General features: G+C 36.1%; 1 protein-coding gene across 7 annotated transcripts in view; it reads right to left on the bottom strand.

The window, feature by feature from the left end:
• PPP3CA (protein phosphatase 3 catalytic subunit alpha) overlaps positions 1–19,676 on the bottom strand; it is a 325,951-nt gene that overhangs the window by 20,904 nt on the left and 285,371 nt on the right. For all 7 annotated transcript variants that reach the window (XM_060654552.3, XM_060654549.3, XM_060654548.3 and 4 more), the window contains 2 exons: positions 15,531–15,656; positions 13,262–13,336 (listed from right to left, as the gene is read on the bottom strand). In XM_060654552.3, coding sequence (XP_060510535.1) covers positions 13,262–13,336; positions 15,531–15,656 — 201 coding nt within the window. The remainder of the gene's footprint in view (positions 1–13,261; positions 13,337–15,530; positions 15,657–19,676) is intronic.

Here is a 19,676-nt window from a genome sequence, read left to right on the forward strand (position 1 = left end):
GACATAATCCCTAAACCTTATTCTTTCTTGTCTTTTCTTTCCCTGACCTAGTTTAGCAATAACAAATCTTGAGCTTCTATTTGCCAACAAAGTGATGCTATCTAAAAGTTATTTAGACATCCACCTGCTTTGCCCTTGGCCATGAGTGTGACAAAGGGCTTTACTACATTTTCCTACACTATGCCAGGCATTTCAGTCCTTGGATTTAGGAACAGCACCATAAGCACTGAGTAACTTAACTTTTACATTTTTTTACTCTTGCATGTACAAAAGAGTATCCTCCAAAGTATACTATTCCTGCCTCCAAACTTAAATAGTTGTAAAGAATATAATATCATCGACACTGCCATTTTCAAGTGAAATGACTACATTACATTTCTTTTTACTGATGGCCTATAAATATCACAGCAATTTCATCCCACCACCATCCATTTAAAGAAAAAATTCCATGAACAAGATACTCACTGATATTTAGAAATCTTACATGTGTCCTTTTTTCCTTTGAAATTGTATTTCCACTTCCCTGATTTTACTCTAGTGAATTGTATATCGATACTTTATAATATTTTTATAACTGCATGGTACTTTGTCAAAAACATGTTTCCAAGTCTAAATTAAACGTATTTTTTGGACATTTCCTGACACATTGCCTTAACTGTTCACAAATTCCTTTGTAATCAATATCACAACTATTAGTAGTGCATAATTGAGCTAGATAGCACAAATCTATGATAAATATTTAAAAAGCATAGAAATATAATTTTATTGGATTGCATCCCTTAATGACAAGGATAGGAGGGGGTTACACTGCTTTGATTAAGGATACTTCCTAGATGCTGAGTTTTTCCAGCATCTGTTGGTACACCAGTACTAAACATCTCAAGGGGAGGTTCACAATGATTGTGGCTTGGGAGACCTATGCTTTGCTATTAAATTGGGAGAAGGGCAATTGAGAAAGAAGAGGTGGAAAAGAAGAAGCTGCAATGAGGCCTGCAGCCTCCAGCTCAGGTGAGTTTTAGGAAAGAGGACATTTGGAAGCCGAGGAATCGAAAATGGATTCCCTTACAACTCCTCTTGCAACATCCTTGGGTAACACCAGTAGTACAAATATTCTAGCATGAAGACTGAGATAACTCAGTTTCTAGAGTTGATAGTTGCTGGAAGATCTCCTGGACTAGCCATAACTTGAAAATCTGCATTGCTCGACCACTCTTTGGACTAGTCCAAAGAGATTGTTAGGTGTTGGCCCTTACAAATGGCTGTACATGTGCTTATGGAGGTTATCCCATTAGGCAGGAAAACACATTCAGGATCCCAAATTTTAAAAATTCCTATAAAACTTCATTTTTTTGAAGGTTATAACCTAAAATGTTTGGAACGCCTTTTTAACTTTGATTTTAATTCTACCATATTATATACCCAGAGGTGGTAAAATTGGGATAAAATGGCTACCCACTGCAAGTCACTCCAAACCACATATTCTGAATTTTCCCCCTATATTTTTTAGTTCAATGAAAATCTCAGCATATTATAGAACCTGCAATCGTGTCATATTTGGCATAAGACTATTCTGTCTTGGATCCCATTTTGAAAGCAACAGATGATCCTTTAAATGATATTTTTTTAAAATAAAAAGTCTCTCCTGTGTAATGGATTTTAAGAAAGGCCAGTACAGCCTAGACTGTTTTTTTTCCCCCACTTCTTTTGTCATAAAACATAAACGAACTATTTGGGTAGGAAATCTTAAAAATATACAGACTACTCCCAAATGTCAAATAACTGTCATTATTTGGTTATCCTACATAATTAAAAGTTACTTCTGTTTACAAGCTTTAATTTGATTCTGTGGACTTTTGTTCTCTGAGACATTGTGTTCCATCTGTTCAGTGATTCCTCAGTAGAGCCACAGAAATTGGCTATCAGGCATAATTCTAACTTGGGTAAAAATTAAAGACCTTAAAATAGACCAGAGAACTTCCGTTGATTTTTTAAGAAATTATCACATATTCAAACTATGCCTGACAAAGAACATTTGAGTTTGTTTATATTTACCAAAGTAGAACCTAAAAAGATGTGGAATCCTATTTGGATTGGCCTCTCATCATGACAGAAACACATCAATTTTGTAAACTGACAAGTGAAAATAAAAGCCAAATGGGGGCACGGAGGTGCCTCAGTCGGTTGAGCATCTAACTCTTGATTTTGGCTCAGGTCATGGTCTCACCATCATGAGATCAAGCCCCTTGTTGGGCTCTGCACTGGGTGGGGAGTCTGCTTAAGATTCTCTCTCTTTCTGCCCCCCCCCCCACTTGAATAATCTTTCTCAGTCTCAAAATAAAAAATAAAAATAAAGAATTTAAAAAAGAAAAATAAAAGCAAAATGAAATAAGATAACAAATGTGAAGTTAATAATTCAGACCTACTGTCTTCAGGAGAAACAATCATAATGTCTGGGTGTTTAATCTATCAAGGATTATTCTGGGTAGATGAGGGCAGAACAGTTCAAAAAGGTATCTATTAAGGACCTAATTATGCATATATGCCAAATGCTGAAAGAATGCATTCAGAACAGAACTTAATTCTGGACTCTTATGCATTTATAAATTTATCAAATGCTAGGACTGTATTTAAATGTTATCTCTGAAATTTATCAAATGCTAGGACTATATTTAAAGGGGGGAAATGGACAGAGTAAAGTATTATGTTTCATTGTCCCATGTGTCAAACACTAGCTAGAAAGGTAACTGGGCACCATCTTATAGCACAATGAAAAAGCACACTGAGATACATAAAGCAACTCCTTGGTCTGACAGTGGAGGACCCTGAGGCATAAGCATGTATTGAGCTTATCTAAAACAAAGCCACTCAAAAGTCTTCTGATGCTATTCAAGATCTAGGTGGGTGTTGTGTCAGTACGTGGAGGGTGTGGTGAGGTTTTGCCCAAGAAGAAGAAATAAAGAAAGGAGCATTAGGTTCTGGCCAGTGATCAGTGCACAGGCTTGCAAAGATAACTTAAACGTTTAAGACTTTAACATCACTTAAAGATATTATTCTCTTATCAGAGGAAGGGGATATGCCAATCAAAAAGGTACCAATGGGCCACAGAGGCAGAGTAAGGAAGAGAATCTGAGGCAGACATCTGAAATGTCTAGGGAAGTAGTGTCCAGGGAGCAAAAGACCTTCCAGTGTTCTGGCCCTAGTGAGGGCTTCAGATCATAAAATAGCTGGCTCATTCACTTCCCTTAGGACCTGAAGAAATTGACATGTGGGAGGTAGAATAGAACAGTGGTGAGGAACCTCTACTCTGGAGTAAAAGACCTGGGGTTTCAGCTTCTCCATTCACTAGCTGTGCTGTCCTAGACAGATGACTAGGTTTTGTCATGTCCATGTTCCTCATCTATAAAGTGAGGAATGTTCAAAGTGCTTTATTTGCATTATTTCACATAATCCTAGCAACAATCACATGAGGAAGTATTATTGGTTTCCATTGTCCTCAGGATGATTCTAAGGAACAGAAATGGTTGGCCTAAGGTCAACCACTGAGAGTGCTGACCCAGAGCCAAAATTCATTACCGTAGCGGGTTGTTTGATCCACTTCATAGGAGGGTGGAAGAATTAAATAAGTAATGGGTTCACTCGCTCTTAACATTCAACAAACACACATGCCACATACTGTGCTACCTACTAAAGCACTTAGCACAGATCTTTGGTACATGAGAGGTACTCAAAAATGTTTGCTATAATTATTAAGAAGAAAGAAATGCTTGTGCAGACATGGATATTCCAGTTCTTCTAAAACTCACACTTCTCTCTGTAAATTAAAATAATGATTGTGTGATATTCCTTAATATCAAGCTCCCTAAGTTGGGGCCATGGTTGTGTTTTGTGCCAACCAGGCTAAAGGCTGTGTCCCTAGTGGCACATTCACTAGGGAAAATGGTGGCAGACAGCTGGCTTCATTTTTGGTAAAAAAAAAAAAAAGAAAAAGAAAAAAAAAGGAACATTTCAAAAAGTTGGGCTGACCAAATAGAATCAAGATTTCTATTTCTGTGGAGGGCTGAGAAAAAGTAGGAGAAAAGTTTTATGACTTCTCATAAGTGAAGAGTAAAGAGGAAGGAATAACAGCTTTTTAGAAGGGCAAAAACAAACAACGCTCCGAGAAAAATATTTTTAAAATCTAGATTTTCTGAACACTTATTTAAGTCTTTCATCGAGCCCTTAAACTCGCCATCAGAGATCAAACAATTACCATCAAGGGAATGCCTGAAAAACATTGGCCTCCCAACAACTCTGTCTTCAGTGGTTCCATCAACTAATAATTATTCTCACATAAGTATAATCTTCAGGCTGACAACTTGGACCTATAAAATGCCTTAGTACAAAGAGAAACATGAAAGCTCTGGCAAAAACGGAAGAAGAACTATCTTATTTTCTCCCAGTATCAATTTTCAGCAAGCTTACATTACCACTATAGTCCCCTCTGTGAAGAATACCCCTTTCACATACCAATTACTTGAACCTTGTTTGTGAGAAGTGATGCTTTTCTAAAATATAGACATATGTATACACAAAATCTTTGCCTTCATTGAGGAGAAAGAGCTGTCTACTTCGATGCTTTTCAAGTAAAGAATATATTAAGCTTTATAGAGCACACACTTATTTCCCTTCTTATGATGCAACATGGATTTCTTTCTCAAATACATTCATTTGAAGTGTATGCTTAGATATACAATAGCTAATGTTTAGTATAAGTTGACCATGTCACCAGTGGCTTAAGAAAGTCTCAAATACTACAAAAATTAATGATTTTTAAACCTATGCAAAAATACTGTAGATGAGTAACATACATGTGTCTATGGAAATACAGCATAAAATTCCAGAGCATTATTTTACTGTGAGCATAATATTCTAGCCAATGGTGGACATTATCCAACCAATTAGTTATAACAAGGATATGGCTGTTTTTTCAATTTACTTTGTTCTGCAAAGTCTGTGCTTCCACGTAATGTGAAAATCTTGCTAGGTAAAAAAGAAACACATTGTGCAAAATGATGGTAGTACAATGGGAAAATAAAGCAGTACTTTCAGTGTCCGTGTTACTGTATCATTTTAATTAGTAACTTAAAGGATTTTAATTATTGCAATCAAATATGATAAGCTAGACTTGGTGATACTGATTATATGATGGCTAACCAGGCACCTTGTATGACAGTCAAGGCCCTAAAACATCAATAGCCATAAATATGATGGGACTTTCTATCCTACTATCTACTAAATCCCTGTGTATTTTTTAGGCATGTTTCAATTTAAATGATATACTGGTTATAACTATTTGTTTCCTTTTTATGGCATAACTATGATTTAAAAAAAGCAGTTACCTGTACTATAAATGGAACAGAGTACAAAGTATACATTTACAGTGACAAAGATGATTTATCTTCTAAATTACACACCAAAATATTACATAATTGAAAAAAAAGACAACACTAAACTGGAAGGTAATTAACAAAAGGCTGAGAAAAAATGATAAATCCTTTTACAAAATATTGAATAATTTTTGTTTATATATATCTTCCTTTCACTTTCTTCAATTACATCATTCAAACTCAGATATTATAAAAAGATAAGATTGCTTAACACTGGTAAAATAATACCCATTTCTGTATATAATTTGCTGATAAACTTGGGTAGATTTCTCACATGGCCATACTTCCTAAAGCTGTAAAATACATGAAGAGTTTTTCTTATCCTTGTCAGAAGCAGAAGACAAGAAAGATGTCCTCTATAGTTCTTTCTTTAGTTGTCAAATATTTTGTCCCTAGTCATGCTCCCTCCCTCAACCCTTTTTTTTTTTACATGTTTATTTATACTTGACAGAGAGAGAGAGAGAGAGTGAGTGCATGAGCGGTAGAGGGACAGAGAGAGGGAGACACAGATTCCAAAGCAGGCCCCAGGCCTGAGCTGTCAGAACAGAGCCTGACGTGGGGCCAGGACCCACAAACCATGAGATCATGACCTGAGCTGAAGTTGGACATTTAACCAACTGAGCCACCCAGGTGCTCCAACCCTTTCAATTCTCTGTAAGACAACATATTTTAAGTTGGTTTCTTGCTGAACAAGACTCTCAGCTCAATGAAGGCAGAAACCATGTGTTTGCCTGCCATTGAATACACAGAAAAAGATATCCTGCGAAGAAATATGTTTACAGAGAAATAAAAATATATAAAATAAAATGAAAATATAACACGATATGAAAATTGAGGTCCTCTGGATTTTATTTTTTGGCCTTTTGCCAATGATTTCTATTTTCTTTTTTAGCTATTATAAATACCATGGCTAACATAAACACCTCTTTTCAATAATCTGATATCTGACAACCAAAGTTATGTCCTAATATTTCATTTTTTGGCCAGACACATCACACAGTAATTTTTCTGCATTTGGTGCAAATACTTTTTACAGCTGTTGCCTGAACTGTTACACAATCCTGGCTCTTTCTACTTAATCATTCTTTCTTTCTCCTTAGCTCATTTGTCTTTTTTCTCTAGCTTCATCAAGAAGGGTTAATTTAAGGGGCTCCTGAGTGGCTCAGTCAGTTAAGCGTCTGACTCTTGATTTCAGCACAAGTCGTGATCTTACGGTTTGTGGGATCAAGCCCCGCATTGGGCTCCGTGCTGACCGCACAGAGCCTGCTTGGGATTCTCTCTCTCTCTCTCTCTCTCTCTCTCTCTCTCTCTCTCCTCTCTGCCCCTCCCCCGCTTGTGCTCCCACACACGCTCTCTCTGTCTCTTTCTCAAAATAAATAAACATTTAAAAAAAGAAGGGTTAATTTTAAGAATTAGTCTTCAATTTTCTTATATTTATTTCCTTTCACATCAGCCACTTTGGAGACCTATTTCACTTTTAATAGATTCTATTAGGACTTTTAATTCCAAGCCTCTGTCACCAGCTCAGAATTTGTTCCCAATTTGCAGGGCTTCACTTCCAAATTCTGCTTGGACCTTTCCAGAGTTACGTGTGTCACTTTTACTCAAACTCATCTTCTCCCGAAATTGGTGAGTTTTTCCATAAATATTCTCATCCTCCTAGACACCTAGGCTTGAAACCACCCAAATCAACTTTTCTTTCCTTTGCCCCACTGATTCTATAGCTGTAAGTCCCCGGGATAGCTCTTTGGAATAGCTCCCTGTAGATCTTATTCTTAACAGTATCTTTGTTTGGTCACCTCAACTTCCAGATACATTATGAAGTTCCTGCATTGTATTCCTACTCAGCCTTTGTTTCGTTTGTAAGCATTTTTCCAAGCTCATCAACTTCAGGTGATGTGTCAATGCTGACGGTACAAGAATCCTATCACTACTGTGTTCCTTGGGAGCTATTTATTTATTTAGTATACAGAAATGTTTCCATTTTATATTAAAATGGAATCCCCCTCCCAAAACACTGTCATTATTATAGGACATAAAACTTTTTTTTTTTTTTTTTTTTTTCAAATTGGGAACCTGAAATACAGGATGCTACAATGAAGTGCACAGAAATAACAATAATTGCAGCCACAAGAAAAGTTCTAAGTTAATGATTCTTAGTGTGTGTGCTGCTACCAGATGCACAAAGAAAAGGGGAGTTTTTACAATGAAATTCATCTCAAATGTGCATCGTGGCAATTAAATACAGTTTTGAATGAAAATAATACAATCAAACCTTTATAGAGGTATTCCTCAGGGACCAATAAAATGCCATGTTAGTCCCACAAATTCCCAACTTTACATTTTCACAGCTAGGGATGGCTTTTTATTTTTATTATTATTATTTTTTTTAATGTTTATTTATTTTTGAGAGAGAGTGTGAGTGGGGGAGGAGCAGAGAGAGAGGGAGACACAAAATCCGAAGCAGGCTCCCGGCTCTAAGCTGTCAGCACAGAGCCTGACACGGGGCTCGAACTCACGAACTGCGAGGTCGTAACCTGAGCTGAAGTCGGACGGATGCCTACTGACTGAGCCACCCAGGTGCCCCTAGGGATGGCTTTTTAAAGCTAGACAGAAAGAAGTGGGAAGACACCCTGGAACCCACGATATTAGACATCAAGAATTATCTAATAATTCAAAGCAGATGATGGGAGATAATTTTGTTGTATACAATTTAGATAGTTTCGTAGAGGCATGCAAAAAAACTTCTCTGATCCCATATTCAGTGACTGGCCTGTGGTTAACATTAGGATAAGGCAAAACTGTGGATAAAGGATAAGAGTTCCACCATGTGGTTTGCTCTCTAGATGAAAGCAGAGACATAAATTCTAATTTAATATCAAGTCTTTCCAGTGCAGCCTGAAACTATATTTGGCTCGAAATGTCTTAGTTTTATTATTTTTTTTTCTTTCCTTTCTTATTCTACAGGATTTCAGTTTCACTTTCATGATTTTTCCTTGTTAACCAGACATGTCACAGTTTCAAACATATTTTGTGTCTATGTGTGTGCATACGTATATACACATGCACACATATACATGTGTGATCTCAGAGTCTAAGATTTTAGGACCTAAAAGAAAGCTGCAAATAAATAAATATTTTTAACTCATGAAACTGTCATTAGGTTTTTAATGCTTATCGCTATTCCAGATGTCCTTGTTGTTACAATGAACAATAAATAAACCTCTGAAATGATGCAGATTGCTTGATTTCTGCCAGTCTTTCCCCCCATTTTGGGATCACCAACTAATCCTTGGGCTGAAGAGAGTTTTCTTCATTAATGAGAATTAACTACCAGATAACATACATCTACTTGGATTTCTTTCTTCTGTAAAATGTTCTGGGGAATCACAACCCTAAACTGAAACCAGCCTGTAATTTTATCATCCCAAATCAGAAGTGGAAACAAGAAACAAAGACCCCAATACATATAAATTAGATCTTCCAAAGACATTCATTGGTATTCAACTGTTTCCAAACTTTACAAGATAATAGAAATTTTGTATTTTATTTTCAACATAAAAGAGCCACAGACCAATTTAAACTAACAACTTTGTTCTGGATAGGGTATCAAATTCTTTTATTTGTAAGGCAGAAGCTAAGGAGGAGAGATTCAGGACATGATTTCTACTCAGAAAAAACTAGAACCAGAGGACTTACTGTCTGCTCAGATACACCAACATGTTTAACGTGATGAAACACATAACTTCTTGGAGTCAACTCAGATTAAAGGAATAGAATGAAACTGTTTTATGTGCAGTTTATTTGACTTTCATGGCCAAATAGTGCAAAAAAAAAAAATCTCCTTCTTTATTTTGCAGTATATTTAAACAGAACAAACTATATTCTATTTAAGTGCTGTTGTGTTAACAACAACAACAACAACAACAACAAAAGGCATCATGCTGTTTCAAAAAAAAAAAAAAAGATTTCATACGTTGTAGCAACTGGTTGTAGAAAGTTCAAAAGGGTGAGGACAAGGCACATGTTAGTTTGAATCCAGACTTCATTACTTCACTAGCTGTGTGACCCTCAGCTTTAACCTCCCCTCATCCAGTGGCGAAAGTTTCATATGTAAGATAAGAATCATCCTAGCACCTATATCAATAGGCTGTTCTGAAGTGGAGATAATATTAATCACCTAGTAAACATACATATGATAATGAAGAATTGAATGACAGTTAATAATTACAATTTTTTGCTGGTCAAAAGGGTAAACATTAGTGAAGAGTTAATACATGTAAAGGACTTGGAATAATGCCTGAGACATAAATGCTAAAGAGGAGCTGAAAGAACCTGAAGGAAAAACAAATTAATCCCATAGCTTACATTCCTCTAGGAAATGAGAAGAATCCCTATCTGCTATAGACTTTATAGACACTAAAAGGTCAACCCGAGAAGGTAAAAAGATAGTCATGGGTTGTAGAGATATCATTACTACCTGTGACTTTTCAGGTGACATTGGATATGGAGCAAAATACTGAGAAGAACTAGATAAATCTCTCAGGGAGATATTCCACATCCTTTCACCCCCTGCCCTTAGAATAAAGCAGCCATTTTAAGGAAGAGGTTCAGTTAAGTTCTTTGATGGCTTCTGATTCTTGCTTTCATCTCTGTAGCCATCAAGCTCGGGAGCCTGGTAGGTAGAGCAGAAGGCCAGGCCCCAGAGAGAGACAGACTGCAAACCTCATGCAGGAGGGACTGGGAAGAATTAGAAACTTTATTCTGAGGTTGAAAATAATAGTGCACCCCTCACTCCAAAAGAAGAAACTTCAATATACTTTCTCAATAAACTGTAGTCTCAGAGAGTCAAAGAATTCTGGAAAGTTTTACAAGTTCTTCTCTGAGCACCTCTGAAGAAATTCATAGCTTTTGCATCATGTTCTAATAAGCAGTAAAGAACATTTCTTATTGTTTACTTCAAAATGTATGATGTCCTAAGTTAAACATACTTTTTACAAAAATATTTATTTATTTATTTTGGGGGGGGCAGAGAGAGAGGGAGACAGAGAATGCCAAGCAGGCTCTGTGCTGTCAGCTCAGAGCCTGACATGGAGCTCGATCCGATGAACCATGAGATCATGACCTGAGCCAGAAACCAAGAGGTGGATGCTTAACCAACTGAGCCACCCCAGTGCCCCAAACATACTTTTAATTAATATTTTTATTTCTTTAGATTTAAGCATGGTAGAGTCAGCTTTCAGTGGTCTGCTTAGAAACAAACAAAAGTTTCTAAGTGCCTTGAAAAAAACATGCACTCTTATAATTGGAATTAACACGATTAAAAACAAATTCTGATGAGTGACTGACGATTGGAAGAAATTATTTTAAAAGCAGAGTAAGCCACAAAATATATCCTTTCATATGTAAGAGACTGAGAGGGTGGATAAAGAGAACTCCCCATTAGTGAAGTAAACACTGAGTTAGTCTTGGTAATAGTTAACTGTGCAGGAAACACCCGTACTGTTGAAATGTACAGGCATTTTGGCTATGGCACATAGTAGGTGCTCAATATATATTTGATGAGTATATGCATTAATATCTATTATAAACTTACCTATTCTGTATAACATATTACACTTTTATTATATCGTCTATGTTATAATTATTGGCCAATGAACTTGACCACAATAGAGATTTGTTAACAAAGGCCTATCACCTTATTAACGCTAATTAATCTTTCTCTTGAGGAATAAAAGGAACATAGAGAAAGACATCTATTGTAAAATGTTTGTTGACTTTTAAGATACCACCAGAGAGGTATTCTTCCTTTAGAAAAAAAGACTCCATCATGATGAAAATATTATCTCTTAAATGATATCACTAAGCCTGGAAGAGTTAATAGTAGCAAACTGTGGCTATAACATAGGAAACACCTAGAATCTGGAAGAAGCAGAAAATATCCATTGAATTCTAGATATTTCAAAATATATCAATATATTTACTGAAGTAAGTTCTTACAACTATTCTTTAGCTAATTCTAACATATTAAAAGTTTAGGCATATATTATATATTTAAAAAAATTTTAACGTTTATTTACTTTTGAGGCAGAGAGAGACAGAGCATAAGCAAGAGACGGTCAGAGAGAGAGGGAGACACAGAATCCAAAGCAGGCTCCAGGCTCTGAGCTGTCAGCACAGAGCCCAACACGGGGCTCGAACTCACAGACCGCGAGATCATGACCTGAGCCGAAGTCGGATGCTTAACTGACTGAGCCACCCAGGCGCCTCTATATATTTTATATTCTATTATATATAGAATTCTCTCTCCTTCCTTACATTATACATGCCCTTGAAATGTGACATATGACTGAAGAATAGTCTATGGAGACAAACAGGCAATGATGATAGAAGTTACAGAGAGGAGTAAAACTATGAGATCATAGGAATAATTGTACACTTCACATTTATGTAAGTATATAGACTCTATTCATATGAGTGTATGAATCCTTTTATTTCATTTCTGCCTACAACATTAGGTAGTTTGCATTCGTAGATGTGACCTGCGCTAATCCAAGTAAACATCAAATCATGCTGTTTAGATGCTAACTTCCAGAAGGGGCCACATTCACCTTTCATTTGACTTAAATGCAGTTTTTAAAGGTAAACATGCTATCAGTTTAAACTTCCACAAGATCTAGTTTCTGCTGCCACCTTCACTCTTCATTTTATAATCTGTCTCATTCTATTGATTGAGCATCAGCCTCTCTATCAGACTGGAACTTCATCAAGCCACAGGTCTGTCTTGCATCTTGGAATCCTGAGTTCCCTACACAGACTAGGTTTTTATCCCATGTTTATAGAAGTGGTTTGCTCTCGAACTTTCCCCTCCAACTACATTTTTGTTAGTTTCCATTCATTTTGGGGTACTTCTGTAAGATCTACAGTGATTTTTTTCTCTCCATCTTTTTTTCACCTGATGGATCTTTCTTTCTTTCTTTTTTTTTTTTTAATGTTTATTTATTTCTGAGAGACAGAGAAAGAGAGAGAGAGAGAGAGAGCGCAAGTGGGACAGGGGCAGAAAGAGAGGGAGACACAGAACCTGAAACAGGCCCCAAGCCCCGAGCTGTCAGCACAGAGCCTGATGTGGGGCTCGAACCCACAAACTGAGAGATCATGACCTGAGCCAAAGTCGGACACTCAACCAACTGAACGAACCACCCAGGTGCCCCAGATCTTTGTTTCTTATAGAGGAAGTGTACTCTTCAGGGGTAACCGAATACCAAACAGTATCTTAAACAATAATACAAAAGGTGCATATAGCTTATTCATTACTTATTATTATAGATATGAAAAATTATTGGTATTGACATGAATACCAACATATTAATGTGTAAATATATATTTTTTGTCATAAACATCAAAATTTGAATAACTGACAGGAACAACTTCACTAAAGGCACTTTTAGAAGTTACTCAGTAAATAGTAATATCTGCTAAAGGATTACTTTTTAAAAATTTGTTATTAAGGAGTGAAAAAAGTCACTTAGCAATGTGAGCTACTGAAAGACGGTCATTAAAATAGCTCACTATTCAACAGTGTTTTCAGAATCATGGGAAAATTCTCTCATGATTGTGTGTGTGTGTGTGTGTGTGTGTGTGTGTGTGTGTGTGTTTGGTGTGTGGTTTTTTGTGTATTTCTTCAAAACAAATAGAAAATATAATATCTTCCATTCTCGATTGTATGTTATAATTTAACATAATCCAAATCTTAGAAACATATTCCTTGGGTTACCTATGAGACACCAAGTAATCACCTGGCAAATAGCATTAGCACAAAGGCTCAAGCCTCTTACCATCAAATCCATCTTCTTCTGACCCTAGTTCATCATCTGAGCAGATGTTGAGGACATTTACCAGCATTTCAGTCACTAAAAAGGAAAAGAATAAAAATTAAAAAGTCCAGATTTTCAGTTATAGCCTTAATTATTACTCTGGCATTATTAATGAGCAAGCTTAGCATTTCTTACCTATATTGTATATAGAATCTCCTGCAAAGCACTTTCTATAAAATCCTGATCATAAAACATAACCGGCTTGGTGATTCTACACAGACTATATGTTTATAAAAGTATTAGCTCATGCCTATGAAATGGTATGGTAACATTTAACTAGCTATGTCAACAGACAATGGACAAATCAGATATGTGGCTGTGAATATACTATCGATCTATGAAGGAGGAAGTGATTCCTTTTGAATTTTTATTTGTTTGTATGATGATGCTATTACATCTAGACCACATTGCAACCATCTGTTTTGCAGGGACTAAGTGAATGCTAGATCTCTCTCTCTCTCTCTCTCTCTCTCTCTCTCTCTTTTTTTTTTTTAATTCTTTTAATCCCCCCAGAGAACCCAGCACAGTGATGGGCATGGGTTTTGTTTGAGACGAATTGCCGACTGACAAACTAATATTCGAAGTAGTTTTGAGGGTACTAACTTTAAATTTTATTTTCAAAACTTTATGAATAAAGCTTTAGTAAGTTTAAGAAGACACTTAATTGAGTAAACTTATTACAACCAGATTGTATTAAAGCGTTGTCACAGAAATTAGTACATGTTACTTTTACACTAAGGTGCACGCTATTTACATTTAACAACTTCTGAAATTAGGTTGGATTCTGTCATGAAGGTGAAAAGAAAGTGGCCTACTATTTCTTCAAGAGCTCCTTTTAAAAATCAGTGTGATTCTAGAGTGGAAAATCTATGATAAAGAGTAAATATCAATGTAGCCAATGTTATTCCACAGCTTCCATTTAACTATCAAAAGTGAATTATGTATACAAATATACTAATAGGTTCTTTTGTAATAGATGTTCAAAATCTGAACATTTCCTGGAAACAACCCAAGTGAAGGGTGTTCAAAGGGTTCTCAGTAGTTGTCAGGATTCACACTGCTTCTGCTTCCAGAGAAGCCAACAGAGGACAGTAACACATGGTGTGTTCTGATCAGTGTAGGGAGGTGGTGACATGGCGTAGTGCTGGGAACATTTATCAGACTATTAAAATTTACTTTTGACTTATTTTGGTATCCGAAAGAAAGACTTCTTCACTGACAAATCATAACTTCACGATTTAATCATTTTAAGGAATTTAAGGGAAAAAACCTTCCATACATATTATAGGAAAATAAATACTACATTCATATATCATACACATTTATTAATACAAATAAATACATATTTCAGAAAAAATGTATAGCTTTTCTCTAAAACCCCTATAAGGGTTCTGAAACATGTGCAAACTCTTACCTTTATGCTGATGCCTATTTACCTTCTCTGGTGATGTGTCATATCATGCCTGAGTTATGACCCGGTTTGCCCCTGTTAGCCCTCCTGAACTAAATGCTTAAGCCCAGTGAGTGCAGGACTTTCCTTGAAATTTTTGATGAGGTTTAGGTCAAAATATAAAACAAAACAAAGAGGGAAGGAAGGAAGGAAGGAAGGAAGGAAGGAAGGAAGGAAGGATGGATAGGAAAGGAAGGCAAACCAATTCTTTTGGAAAACTGGACAAGTTAATAGTCAATAACTATGTAAATGTAAATCTGTCTCATCTTGTAACACATTAATGGTCGCCAATTTGTAAAGAAGTATTTTTGTTGTTGTCGTATATATTGTCTTTTAAATTATTATGGCCATTAATCACTGTCACACAGTGATTATTATCAACATCAGAAATGTGAGAAAAGCATGGCTATCTTAACCTTTTAATTTGACAGGTAGTTTATAAAATAAAATAGTGCCTGAATTAAGATAGGAGGATAAGGGGGAAAAGTAGCCACGATAGCTTGAAGCAAGTTAAAACTACATATCTGCTATTTTTCAAAGAGTTGTAGTATTCCAATGAGATCACATAAATTCTAATGTTTCTCATTGCTCTTGTTTCCCCTTATTTCACTCATAATATTTTGTTAGCAGGATACACAGTGACACACTTTCAAATCTTTTCCCTCATGTTGCCACTTGTGACTTTCATTGGTCAGGCCAAAGTGTTTCTCTGTTTTATGGTAAAACAGTCCACATCCCCTCCCCTTCCTTCCCATATCATTGCAGGATTCCACAACACACCTTTTTCCCCAACAAAGGGCAGGGACCAAGTGAAAACATCCATGAAATTTGGAAGCCAGTATGGGTGAGGAGAACAGTTGAATTGCCTGATGTTCATGACATTGTTCTCATACTTCAATACTGCAGCTGAAAACAACAAGAACAAAGACATTAGGTTTACGTGTAATATTTCTGCTTCTCCACATGGCCTCAGCTGATCAAGAAAATTAAACTGTGTGACTTTAGGTCCAAAATATCAACGCCAGTAGCTTAATCAGTCATGAATGTATACACGACTCGGGAATTAAACTATACTCAATGTAATATGAAACTGCACAATATATGAATGCTAAATATGAAATGGCATTACAGTTTGGCAAATATTTATATAAAACAGTTAATCAAATGTCTATCAGGAATTGGTCAAGCTCCTCTTACAGCCAAGAATATTCTAGTCTTATTTAACAGTTGATGACCCTAATAAAAGTGGTATAGCTAAATCATTTTCACAATTTAATAATCTCCTCAAATATTTTAACAGAATTTACTTCTATGTTTTCAAAGAAAGCATGCATTTTCCATTAGAACTCACAATGGTTGTACACAGTAGTTGAAATTAGACTGCATTCTTGACTTAATAAAATAAAATGTTTGGATTGGATCTTACATAAAATAATATACTGGTATCTGACTTCACTCATGACTTCTGGAAAGGAATCACCATCCATGACTTAGGAAATGAATCTACCCTTTTCACTCTGCTTTGTATAGTGTCTGTAGGTTAGATACACAGTCACAGAGAAAGCTATGGTTGCAGAGATCTTAAGATCATTGCTGGTCTCACTTCTAACCAGACTCAGAAATTCAAATTCATTCCAAAGCAATCCCAATACAAGGTTAACAGGTCTCTGTGAGTCCCTTCCTTCCTTTCTTTCTTCCTTCCTTCCTTCCTTCCCTCTTTCTTTCTTTCTTTCTTTCTTATTTCAATTTTGGGGCTTCTGGGTGGTTCAGTTGGTTAAGCATCTGACTCTTGATTTCAGCTCAGGTCATGATCTCACAGTTCATGGAATTGTGAATTCTGCATTGGGCTCTGCACTGACAGCACAAACCCGGCTTGGGATTCTCTCTCCCTCTCTCTCTGGCCCTCCCCAACTCATGCTCTTTCTCTCAAAATACATAAATAAACTTAAAAAAGAAGATTTCGTTTTGAAGTAATCTCTACACCCAACATGGGGCTCGAAATTATAACCCCATGATCAGGAGTTGCATGCTCTACCAACTAAGCCAGCCAAGCACCCCTCTGTGAGTACTTTCAATTTAGGAAGAGCTACTTGTTTTAACAGCATCATCTATTCTATGGATAGACAAACAATTTTAAGTTGTGGGAAATTCTCAAGTTGAGTTTAAAACTTCTTTACCACTCAGTGATCCTAATACTGCCTTCTGGATAGATACAGAACAAGTATACTTCTGATTCTAAATGACAATCTTTTAAATACGAATCACAATACTCTTGCATCATACCTTCTTAAACTTTGGTAAGATTTTGCTTTTATTATCGTCTCATGGCATAATTAGCATCACATTAGTGAAAATTATTGAACAGATCCTAGATGATGTCAAATGGGTTTTTTCTTGTTTTGTTTAGGCTTTTAAAACATAGAGAAAGCAATCATTTCAATACTTTATGTTGTAGCCTGTGATTACAGGTGAGAGATCAAAGATAGCTCTTTGAAATCTAGTTTTTGAAAAGCTACCAAACGTTTACTGCTTTTGAGCCTTAATGTCTGCATTAATATCTTAACTTCTTACTTACCAATATCTTTAACATAGCATTGCTTTCCTAACCGTGTTTGCTCTTCCACCGGGAATATTTTCTTAGAAACCTCTAAATACCCCAGGTTTTCTATCCTATGGTGTCGAACCCAGACTGTATCCCTTCAGTGAAATCTTTTCTGATTTCTTCTAGCGGATCTAATCTCAACCTTCCTCTGCATTCCAAAAGCTCTTGACTTAAACATCTATACTGCATTTATTATTTGATATTGACCATAGCCATTGTGTGTATGTATATATATATATATATATATATATATATATATATATGTGCATGCCAAACTTCTATATCTTTAGGGACAAGTATCATACAACGGGCTTTATATTTCTTTGTGCTTCACATACTACCTTCTCAGTATAAATGCTCAGAAGCTAAGGATTCATCTTTCTATTTCTCTTACAATTTTTTTTTTTAAGAAAATTCTTCCTAATCCCTTTGGCTCTTCTTCATATGAGAGGGCTTTTCGTCCCTTTCCTTCTTCCTGCTCATCTTTATTCTGGATGCATGCCACATTGGCAATGTCCCTGTAAAAGTGTGGCCCAGAATGAAGATAAGTTTTTTGGTGGGTTTAACCAACACAGAATATGAGGAGGATATATAGTTTTTTGTAATGTGGATACTATATATATCATATTGCAGCCTAATAATATGTTGGTGTTGTCAGCAGCTTGCAGTTAACTAAAATCATACTTGAGAACAGTATGGTCTTTGCTTCAAAACATATTTGTGGCTCACCAGCACAGTTCCAGGGAACAGAATCACTACACTTTGGGGACAAGAAATGCAGATAGTGCAGTCACTGACATGGAAGGAATTAATATCTTCTTCCCACAGACTGCTGAATCCTTCATATATACCTGTAACCCCATTCTTCTTTAAATTATCCTATCATTTATGCCATAAGACACTTGACCTAAGGATACATTCATATAGTATTAAAGCCATGCAAAATGAAAAAAAAAATCATGGCAAATTACCATACAAATATCTCTGATCTGCCAGATGGAAAAGGTGAAGTATTTCCCACCTTTGCCAAGTACTACCTGAATACTGGCTCCATTTAAAAGGTCTTTACTATTTTTGGATACAGCATATTCATAGCAGGAGTATGTTCTCATGTCTTCAAAAGATCTTTAAGGTTCTAATCTTTTTGAAGAGCAATGTCTCCTGTGAGCTTCCCCCGCTTTTTATCTGGCATTAGATTGGTGCAGCAGGAGGAAGGAAAATAGATGTGAAAACTAGCCTTGGGCAAATAACCTCTCCAAATGCCCTGGCAGAAAGGGAGAGATTCTATAGAATATGTCATTTAGTCCTTACTACAAATCTGAGAGGCAGGTGTGACTGCCGTTACGTTATAATCCAAGGAACGGAAGTTGAGAAATGAAATGGCCTGCTCAACATCATTCAATGAGCAACTGAAAGATAGGACTCATATTTAAACTCAGGTTTTACTGACATCAAACCCATCCCCTCTCCACCAGTCCCTCTGTCTCTTATAAATTATAAATGGATGAATTCTAGTCTTAGCTGTTATACTAACTTAACCTTGAATATAGTATTCATAATTAAAGATGTTTTAGCTTTTGCCAAAATCATATTTGAGAAAAATGAAATACGATGAAAATTTACAAGTGAGGGTATGGCTTGCTCAATAGATAACACAGAGGTTCTGTTTTGGAGCTGGTGAGATAAAGCATTTCTTCATTTGACGCTGACTCAATATAATTTATCTGAGTGCCTACTGATAAAGCAGGAATTTTTCCAGATTTTATTTTTGTTTATTGACAGCAGAAATAATAAATTGTCACAGTAGCTACATTTACTAAGCATCTGCTATATATCAGGCATTATATTTGGTCTTTTACAAAACGTAATCACAAATCTTCACAATAGCCTTCAAAACTAGTTCTTATTTGCATTTCAAAAATAAGCAAACAGAGAGGTTATTTGCCCAAGGTCACACTTAAGAAGCAGTTAAATTCAGTTCTGGTCTGAGTCTAAATTCCCCGATCTTTCTAGTATTCCATGATATTCTCACCCCAACTGCATAAACTGTTCATTGCCTGCCAAGTTTTAAATACAGATTCTCCTTCCACATTTATTCTTTGTAAAAAAGAGCACTAGACTGGAAGGCCAGGAGCCCAGACTGCTAGATGGGTTCTGTCATTAAGTACTCACAAGACCCGAGGTCACTTAAAGTGTTTAGATTTCAATTACCTCACCTAACTTCATGGATTTATCTAGATAATTTATATGACCACTTCCAGATCTGAATGATAACAAACTTCTGGAACAAAGACCTCATCATTAATGCAATGAATAATATTCTC

Source organism: Panthera onca, chromosome B1, assembly GCF_046562875.1.
Source record: "Panthera onca isolate mPanOnc1 chromosome B1, mPanOnc1 haplotype 2, whole genome shotgun sequence".
Lineage (NCBI taxonomy): Eukaryota > Metazoa > Chordata > Mammalia > Carnivora > Felidae > Panthera > Panthera onca.